At 42.6% G+C, this 9,491-nt stretch overlaps 1 protein-coding gene and 1 long non-coding RNA gene across 2 annotated transcripts; one reads left to right on the top strand and one right to left on the bottom strand.

Moving 5' to 3' along the window:
* Positions 1 to 930: 930 nt before the first annotated feature.
* Positions 931 to 8,060, bottom strand: LOC110078668 (blue-sensitive opsin). The gene is made up of 5 exons (XM_020793071.3): positions 4,939 to 8,060; positions 4,410 to 4,578; positions 3,972 to 4,137; positions 2,055 to 2,294; positions 931 to 1,264 (listed from the first exon to the last, which is right to left on the bottom strand). Exons 1-5 carry the CDS (start codon positions 5,324 to 5,326, stop codon positions 1,136 to 1,138), a joined length of 1,092 nt encoding a protein of 363 aa, XP_020648730.1. The 5' UTR covers positions 5,327 to 8,060; the 3' UTR covers positions 931 to 1,135.
* On the top strand, positions 1,679 to 4,157 carry LOC110078671 (uncharacterized). Its single transcript, XR_002300477.3, has 2 exons — positions 1,679 to 1,815; positions 3,918 to 4,157. It is a non-coding gene; the product is annotated as an uncharacterized LOC110078671 (long non-coding RNA).
* Positions 8,061 to 9,491: the final 1,431 nt, after the last annotated feature.

Genomic DNA, 9,491 nt, shown 5'->3' with positions numbered 1-9,491 from the left:
ATCTTCAGTAGTGGAATGCTCTGAGGAGGTTTTTTAGACACACGCACGCATGCACATCTGTAATGGAACGCTGGACAGACATCTTTCAAAGGGTGACTGGTTCGTTGCTTTATGGTCCTGGCATACCAATCTTGAACTCTGTGCTGAAGTGTCTGTTTATTCAAGCAATACAGGAGCACAGGGTTGGACCTGTGCAGCAACCTATCTTTGCTCCGGAGGAACCATTACACTAGTGATTCATGCCTTGCAACAACCATTTAAAAGTATCTATAGACACGTAATTTGGGGACACCTTGAATACAAATTGCATCTGGGCATGCGTGGTTGTGGGTCCCTCTTGCGTTATACAGTACTGTACTTCTGAAGGGCATGAGAGTGGCTTTCTGAAGGTATTGCTATGGTATGTTCTTGCTGCCCCCTGCTGGAAAGAATGGAATATAGAAGGAAAGAAACAGGGCTGCAGTGCAGTTTCACTACTTAAAGATAAACTTCCTTCCACCATCTAAAAATGAGGCACATACACTGCTGATGTGCTAGTTCTGATATTGACCAGGAGCGACAATTCTCTGATGGAGGCAAAAGTAGATGAATATACTCCCTGCCGTTACAATCACTTTGTTAAGCTAGCAGTTCATAGCACACCTAATTGTCAATGCACAGAAGCCAGAGCACAGAGAGACATTCATTTATAACCCAGATGTTTTTTTCCTTTTGCAGAAATGTCTGCACTAGCAGATACCAGGAAGGCTGTACCAGCCAGATACCACTTCCATGAAATGAGAGACTTGGCTGTACTGGAATAGCTGCTACGTGACTCCCCTGATCAGTATGTGTGCAATCATTGCATTCGCTTTAGAGGGGTAGGGATAAACAGTCCATGAACAGAACTTCTTGCTGTGGGAACCATTAGATATAGAGACTTGTGGAGCAACAGCTGGCCTGCTGGGATATGTAGTGTGAATGATCTGCACAGCAGCCAAATGCCTGTTGTGGGAGGGCGGGGAGGAACGGGAACAGGCTACTTGCAGGAGTAATGCACACCAGGAATATCCTGACGTGCAGGGTGAGGAGCAGTGCTGTACACAGAAGTGGAGTGCCCTGGAGGTAGAGTGGGCCGTGTGGGCATTGCCCATGGTTATGCTGGGGACACTTGGCTGGAGGACACAGAGGAGACCTGGGTGGCTTGTGAGGAACCTGAAACATCATCTTCATCACCAAAGGGGCTTTTCCCACAGAAGACAAACTTTAACATACAGGAGCGGAACTGAGAGAGAGAGAGAGAGAGAGAATATTAATTAGCAGGATTACAACCCAAGATGCCTCCAAAGAGGGAGAGGTGTTCTCAGAGTCAGTGAGACTAAAAAGGGACAGGGAGAAATACCAGGGTTCTGGCTCTGGTCATCAGATTTTAGGTGATCCGTCTACATCTGCCTGTCTGTCCTGGAACCCTTTTATGCTGCAAAGAGGGCCTGGTGTGTCAGCTGGTCCTCACTGTCGTCCCACATGAACTGAATCTGTAACACAGAACGCTCCTAACTTCCCACTGTGGGCGACACATATGGGTGGACAACTGGTCTTTCAGAGAAATATTTTGACTACTTCTACTCATTGTCTATCATTACTGATTTTTTTTAACAGTCCCTACGTTGCTTCTAAATTCATCATTAATGTCTCTTAGCTATCTCCAAAGCTGAAGTTTCTCTAAAGCAGCGTCCTGGCACGTATGGCCAGTAAGGGGTTCCAGAGCCATGCTATATTGGAAGAGGAATACAGACGGTATATCCTATGGACCATGATACTAGAAGGGGCAATAAGGTGAGGGAGAAATGCTGATACAATTAGGAAAGATGGGGCTCCATATAGTTTGGGTTAAATCCTTAACACTGGGGAGTTGTGTGTGTTCGTGACAAATCAGAACAAGTAGAACAGCATGTCAGGTTCCCAAATGACTCTAGCGAGAGCCAATGAGTCAAAGAGGTGGGGTAGAATGAATCCCTCACTCTTTCTTCTTGCCCAGCCCACCTTGGTCTCCACTGCTTCCTATCTGTACTGACCTGCTTGTTCATGAAGACATAGATGACGGGGTTGTAAACTGAGGAGGCCTTGGAGAAGACAGAGGGGATGCTAGCCAGGCGGACATCAAAGGGTTCCCCACGGTGCGTCACTATCCACAATGCAAAAGAAGCATATGGCATCCAACACACCAGGAAGCCCATCACCATCACCACCACCATCTTGGTTACTTCCCTCTCAGCCTTTTGCGTTGTGGCTGACTGCTCCTGCTGCTTGGCAACCTGATTGGGGGTGGGAAGATGATAGGCCATGTGTGAAAGACATTGAAGCCCAGCTGGCAGAATGCACACAACATAAGGGCTACCATATTGACGTGATCTACTTGCACCTTGGTGAAGACAGAAAACTGAGAACAATAGCACAGAGACTGATGTATTAGTTAAGTCTACCAAATACAGATAAACTACATGCATGGAAAAACAGGAGTTCAGTTTCTGCTGTGAAATTATCTGCTGTAATAAAATATTGGCTATTTGCAGCCCCTTCACCGTGACCTCTGTCTCTTATGACGGAACCTATTACGTATGGAGTGAAGGCAACATTCTAGATAAGAATCATAGAAAACATAGGATTCACTTGCTTAAAACTAGATTGCTCCTACTTAGAGTAGCACCAACAGATGGCATTCGACAGTTTAAAAACGAAACACTGAGATTAGAGATTGCGTAACCACCACTGCTCAAGCTCTTAGGATTTCCTTGATATTCAACATAAAAACCTTCTTTCCTATAGTTCAAATCCATTGAGGATGCTTCCGCTGTGACCACTCCAATAATAAACTCTAGCGCCTCCTCTTTGCTTGTAGTTCCTTTAGATTTTCACCATTGCAATTTCTTCAATCAGCAGCAGAGGGTGAAAGAAACCAATGGAGGAAGGGTAGCACTGAGAACAGGCCAACGGCTGCCACAGATTTGCATGGGCTGCCACGCACTTATACAGGTGCTGTGTGTGTAAATATGCATGTGTAGTCTTAGTGCACAGATAAAACTGCCCCTGTGGACATACCTGCTGGTGTCAGGGTTGCAAAGGGCTTAAATAAAACAGAATAACACAATGCTTTTCCTCTCCCGTTCTTGCATGAGATGACATAGATGGACCCTAGGTTCTCGCCAATCTCTTCAAGCAAAAGTAGATGTGGCACATATGAATGTTACATGTCTTGAGGGTGTGAATGCGCGCTAAGCATTCTAGTAGGAAGGGGGTTGTTTCATATTGGGTCAGTAACACATGAGGGGGAAGTGGACCATTTCCTATGCGCTTCATGAGAAACTTCCCTCTCTCCTGCTGAAGCTGCTACAAATCCAACAAGAGCAATGTTTATTGGTGCCAAAGGGAGGTTCAGTCACAATTTCATTGAGATTGCGCAGCAGCAACATTCAACCCCACCCCACCCCATCCCCATATTCTGTAGCCTCAGTTCTCTCTGGAACGGGACAGGCAGTCTCACAAACATTGGATGCGTTTATCCATTAGTGCCACTCCTATTTTGATTCTTATCCAGAAGAACTTTGCACAGAGCAGAAGCTGTTGGTCAAGAGTGTTCCTTCAGGAAACACTGACAGGAGTTCAAATGTTTCAAAAACGCCAACAGCCTGCCCTGGGGGGAAAGAGTGTGATTACATCAGGATCAAAAAGATGCATTTCATTTGGAGGGTTCTATGTTAAATCCTGAATTCAAAGGTTATGTGATAGCAGGGTCAGGAAGAGCCGGTGCTCTTTCTGTAGTACAAAGCAACACTATACGTTCATAACATTTCCTCTCTAGACATGCCTCTTCAACTTTCACAATTAGACACCCGTACATTTGAATTCTGATGGCTGTCCTATTTGTTATTCTTTCGCAGAGCGTCATAACCAGAGGATGGGAAGAGAGAGGAGGAGAGACAGGTGGTACTTACAGCCCGCAAAGTGAGAAGCAGACGACCATATGAAAAGACAATAATAAACAGTGGCACTCCAAAGCAGAAACAGAAGAGGAACAACACATACGACTCGTTGTTCCACTTGTTGTTTGTTGTGTACCAGTCGGGGCCACATGAGCACTGCAGTCCCTCAGGAATATATCTAAGGAAGTTAAAACAGTTTTTAACATGCAGCATGTTTCCACTGCAAACAGCTAAAAGCACAGGGAAATGCTTCTCTTACTCTGCACACAACAAGCGTAGCAAAGAAGGGAAGGCCTCACACAGAAGTGAGAGAAAACACAAGGGACTCCACACTGACGATTCCACATCAGCTACTGATTTTAGCCTTACACCTCTGTTGAATCCCAGCTATACCCACTCCCACAATCTCATCCCAGCAACCTTGACACAATCTACCTCTTTGGCACATACCTGCTCCAGCCAAACATGGGTGGTAATGCAGCCCCCAAACCAAAGACCCAGGTAATAGCGCAACCAATGATGGCATGGGTACCCCTGAATGTGAAGTTTCCTAGGGGTTTGCAGATGACCAGGAATCGTTCAAAAGCCACAACTGCCAAGGACCACAAACTCACCATACCTGGATGGGAGTAGAGCAAGAGAATAGAAATGTCTACCAGTGTTCATTCTCAAAAATCAAGCCTATACACAAATGCAGATATAGAAGATAATCACATATAGGTAGCCATGCTTTCCGAGTTGCAGTCTCTGGTTTCTTTTTTACTTGTTCACAAAGTGCCCTTTTGCTAATCAAACTGTCTCATAATATCCACGGTATCTTTAATGATAGAGTGGAATCCTCAGATATCCCTGTATTTTCATGCCCCTATAATCTCAAATAACAATCCTTCCACACCCCCAATTCTTTATCTTTCTTCCTGCTGGCCCATAGATCCATTCTGCCCGTCCAGTCCTGCCAGTTCTATTGAAGTTTGCTTACCCCCCAAAGTAGCAGAAAAGCCCTCTATTTTGCAGGCAGTGGGGCCCAGGGCGAAGTACATCTGGGCGAAGCTGTAGAAGGAGGTGGTAGATCCAATGCAGACCACCAGCAAATTTGACACAGCAAGGTTGACCAAGATGTAGTTGAGATGGGAACGTAGCTTCTTATACTTGAAGGTACAGAAGATCGTGAGGACGTTGATCGGCACCCCAGTAACAATCAACAGGAACATGAAGGCCGCCATGCCCATGAAGAGGCCTGGACTACCCAGATGAGTTTGAGGTACTAAGAAGGGACTGAGAGCTGTTATGTTGGGAATGTCCAAGTGCATCGGGAGAAAAAAATCATCAGGGAGTTCATCTTGAGATATAGGCCGAGCTTTGAGCATGGTTGGGATTGTAGCAGGAGAAAAGGTAGTGGTGAGGTTGAAAGGGCAGAAGGATGTGTGTAAAATTGGTTGGATGAACAGGACAGAGAAAAGGAGGAGATGGATAGAGAGGGTCCACGGGGATGGGGGTGGATAGAGACGGAACAAAGGTGATGGAGGTAGCTAAAACAGGAGGCAGGAGGCAAAATGAATTAGAGCATCTGGCTTCACTTCACATCCCTTTGTCCCCAAGATGGTGTGGAGTTACAAGCACTTGCACAGCCTGGAGTATCATGGTGAGTGAGTAATAAATAACTGAGTGGACGTACAGGTCCCTTTTATACCTTAGGGGTCCTGGGGGTTCTTCTGGCATGACTACAAGTGAGCCATCTCCCCCCGCCCCTACTCACAACATTCCTGTCTTCTTAATCACTCTTAAAGCTTGAAAGCCTCTGCTAAGCAGAGCTTATCCTCAAGAACTGTAGAGCAGTTGCAGCCAAAGGGACTAGGAAAGACGGGTTTAGCTGCTTGCCAAGCTGCTTTGCTGGTACCTAATCAGACAGTGGAGCCTGATTAACGACTCAAGTGGGGAGGAGGGCAGGTCAGATAACAGGAGAGGATAAGAGACCAAGATATCAAGCTGAGGAACAAATGTATAAGTGTCCTTATTTTCGCAATGTGTACCTTCAGGTACGTCGTAGATGGCATGTCCCAATATCTTATTATCCTAAATTCAAATATGTTTCCATTTAATTGAGAAAGTTCAGTCCTGGCACACAATACGTATGTTGTACTCCAGCATAATGCTCCCTCTCAGAGTGTCCCACCTGTGGACTTTTCCCAGATCTAAGATTGGTGTTCATTAGACTTGCCATAGAGACACTGATGTTTCTGTTGTAAAGTTGTTGTAGATAATAATGTCCAAAGTACTATGTGAATGACTTTTCTGCTAACCCCACTACATACCTTAGTACTACCATTTATCAACCTCCGTTCAGTATTAAAGCTTAGTAACCATAAAGCCATAATGGGGATATAGAGATGAAAAGAAAAAAATTACTATGGGGCTAAATCTAATTTAATTCATGTCTTTTTCATATACAACTTCTGGGTTGTAACTACTTGTTATGGAAAGCCCAAAGTAAATTCACAGCAACTTTAGTCAATGCACACGACCCAACTTCTGATGCAGTTTAAAGATGGCACTAATGTGCACTGTTGAAAACTGTACTAGGGCTTCCATCGCTGACTGACTAGTACTGAGAGGCTTCCAGCCACAGGTTTGGGGCAGCAGAGCCCTAGATATGCAGTGAAAACAGAGCTGATAGAGTTGTCCTCCATAGAAGACTAGCTGGGAAGCTTCCTGGCTACCTAGCTGGCTGGTAACTGAGCTATCTGAAATATGTAGTTCCTGCCCTAGTCTCTTCTTGCTTGATGTTTCACTCTTTCTGTCTCCCATTTGTCTGCTGATTCCAGAAAAGCATTAAAAATAAATTAATTATGGTGCTGATGCTGCGCATTCAGACTACTATAGGTAGTTGGATCATGGGGTGTGACCAACCAATTGAAGACAAGGTAAAGCATTGCCTTATGGCACCAGTCTGATAAAAAGAGATGGAGTGTGACAACCTCTTTGTATCTTTCATTGGGCAACTTATTTTATTGCCAAGGTAGATGTGACATTAACTGTATGAACACAATTAACATGCATGTTTTTTTTTAAATATAAGTACTGGTGGACTCTGAGTAGCATCATAACAGCAAAGGGCAAGGAAGGACTTCCTGTCTCTTACAGTCTTGATGAAAGCCAGATTTTTTTTCATGATCACAACAAATAGGAGAAAAGTTATATTCCAGTTTCAGTTTTAATGAGGGCCCCATGGATGCTATCTTAACATTTCTAAAAATGTGAGATATAGAGATGGAAAGACAAACCTTACTATGCTCAATGGGATTTCCCAAAAGCATCCTGTCTAGCTTGGCCTTTAACGTACATCCATAGAAATGGTTTCAAGAAAACAAATGAAGGACAGATTTTAGCAAATATTAATCACTGCTAAATGTTTATTAAGTGCAATTAGATTCTTATGCTTATTTCTGTAAAGCAGATGAAAATAAAACAAACATAACTTTTTAAAACCCAGTGCTGCATTTCATTGTTTCAGATAATAACTTGATTATGTTCTACAATTATAGTTTTGCCTAAATATCAGAAATCTGTGAAATACTCCTAAAGAAACAAATTATGAGATGGGTTGTATAGAGCGAAACTATACATTTACATGTATTAGAAAAGAGAGAGAGAAATAATGGGCTTTTTGGAAAAGAAATCTGATGATTAGACTGAAAGCATGCTGCATAATAAATTTGTTTGTCTCTAGAAAGAGCCATAGAAACCTTTGTTGTTGGCATTTTGAAAAATAAACTCTTGTGGGGTTAAATAAACATGTACAAACAGTAATTAATGATTATGAATTTGTTGTATGTTAGCAAGATGCATGCTATGCTAATGCATTTGTTTTTATTTTATTTGGAAAATACATTCATATTTTTGAAAAGCAAGCAAACAGGATGAGTCTGAGTCTGACTGGTTTCAAAGGGACTTGGTTGCAATTTTTATGTCCAGGACTGCTATTACATTCTCTACGGTATTTTGTTTTCTGCTATGTTTACTGAGGCATATCTTTATTACAATCTGTAATGTGTGCTTCTTAACACATTGGCCATATTCAAACAGCCCATTAAGACAGGTTTGTGGACCACAGTATAAACAGGAAGCATGCTGGTGGATGCAGACCAGTTGTTGCTCCTTTGTTCTTCCCGTCACACAGACAGAAAAGGGATCATTTTGTATTATTTCCAAAGCTGGAGTTATTCTTAAGAGCAGCAAAACAGGGCAGCGCTTTACTGATTTTGTGGATGTATTTAATGTTCAAATCCCAGGTTTGAACATAACACAAAGAGATGCCGAGTTTTTTAATGGATCTACTATACCCATTTTTAAAAGCATTCCCTGCCCTCCCCCAACAGTTACTGTTAGAGTTTTACTATAAACTAATCCACATCTCTAAAATAATCTCTTTTGAGAGTTTCTGAGGCCTATTGCAAAGAAGAATAATTCTCGTCAGTGGAGCTCTAGAAAGAATTGGCACTCTCCAATGTCACTTTGAAATTCTTTTGGGTTTATGTCTTCAAGAATACAGAGCTTCACAAAACCATACAGATACACACAGAAAAGAAAGAAGTAACGATGAGGGGAAGAATAGAGAAGAGAAGGGAGAGGAAGGGCAGACTTGTTAAAAATACATATAAAAATATAAAATACTATATGTCTGCCATTTTGGTATGCTGCTAAATTCAGGTGGGCGTGAAAAAATTGAAGTAATGATACAAAAGTTTATACTGTAATGTCTTTTTTAAAAAAGGTATATTTAAAAGGATTATGGAGTGGGAAGATACAAATGTACACTCACCAAACACAAAAGAAATCTGACAAGAGGTGATGCTTTGTGAAGAACTACAAATCTGAGCATTTAGATTTTTAAAAACACACAAGACAAAAATAACATAATAACAACAAAGAGCAGAATAGTAAACAGAAGGAAAAGGAAGGACTGGCCTCAGAATAACCCAAGGGCTAATCGTGCATTACAGAGAAACATGCATATTAGAACATGGGTGGACGGACCTCAGGCCTGCAGTATTTGCTTTGATTTTTCACAACAACGCTAAGATTCACTGGCTGGAGATGGGTATTTAAAAAGAGCTTTAGGGACTGACCTGTATATAGAATTAAGGGAATAAAGTACCTCTAAGCACAAACTCAGCCCAAGACATTTTAACTATCTAAGTTTAATTCACTGTCTTGTTTGCGCAAAAATGGACTCAAGTGTTTCTCACAAAGCATAATAACCTAACTGGGGGCAGGGCGGCCATTTGTAGTTGCTCTTGTTAGCAATTAGACGTCAGAAACTCTTGTTGACCTACTGTGATTTATTAGTGTATCCTGATCTTCCTTCTGCCCTCACCCTGTATTAGAGCCTGAATATAGGTTTGTTCTTTTTTAGAAAAGCTGCTTTGGGAAAAGGAAATCTGCAGCGGAGAGCGCCATGTTGGCTTATGTGTTCTGAAAAGAAGAGCAGAAGGAGAGGAGACAACTTACAGTAAAGAAGTTGCAGGCTGAGGT

The sequence above is a fragment of the Pogona vitticeps genome, chromosome 2 (assembly GCF_051106095.1).
Source record: "Pogona vitticeps strain Pit_001003342236 chromosome 2, PviZW2.1, whole genome shotgun sequence".
In the NCBI taxonomy this organism is placed as follows: domain Eukaryota; kingdom Metazoa; phylum Chordata; class Lepidosauria; order Squamata; family Agamidae; genus Pogona; species Pogona vitticeps.
Note: the sequence above shows the minus strand (reverse complement) of the source record. Positions and strands in the feature narration are given on the sequence as shown.

Excerpts from the sequence above, each read along its gene's own strand:
- LOC110078668 (XM_020793071.3), bottom strand. The coding sequence starts at position 5,326 with ATGCTCAAAGCTCGGCCTATATCTCAAGATGAACTCCCTGATGATTTT. Across the intron at positions 4,579-4,938 it reads CTTTTCTGCTACTTTGGGGG|GTATGGTGAGTTTGTGGTCC; the intron begins GTAAGCAAACTT and ends ACTCCCATCCAG. Across the intron at positions 2,295-3,971 it reads TGCTTCTCACTTTGCGGGCT|GTTGCCAAGCAGCAGGAGCA; the intron begins GTAAGTACCACC and ends ACCCCCAATCAG.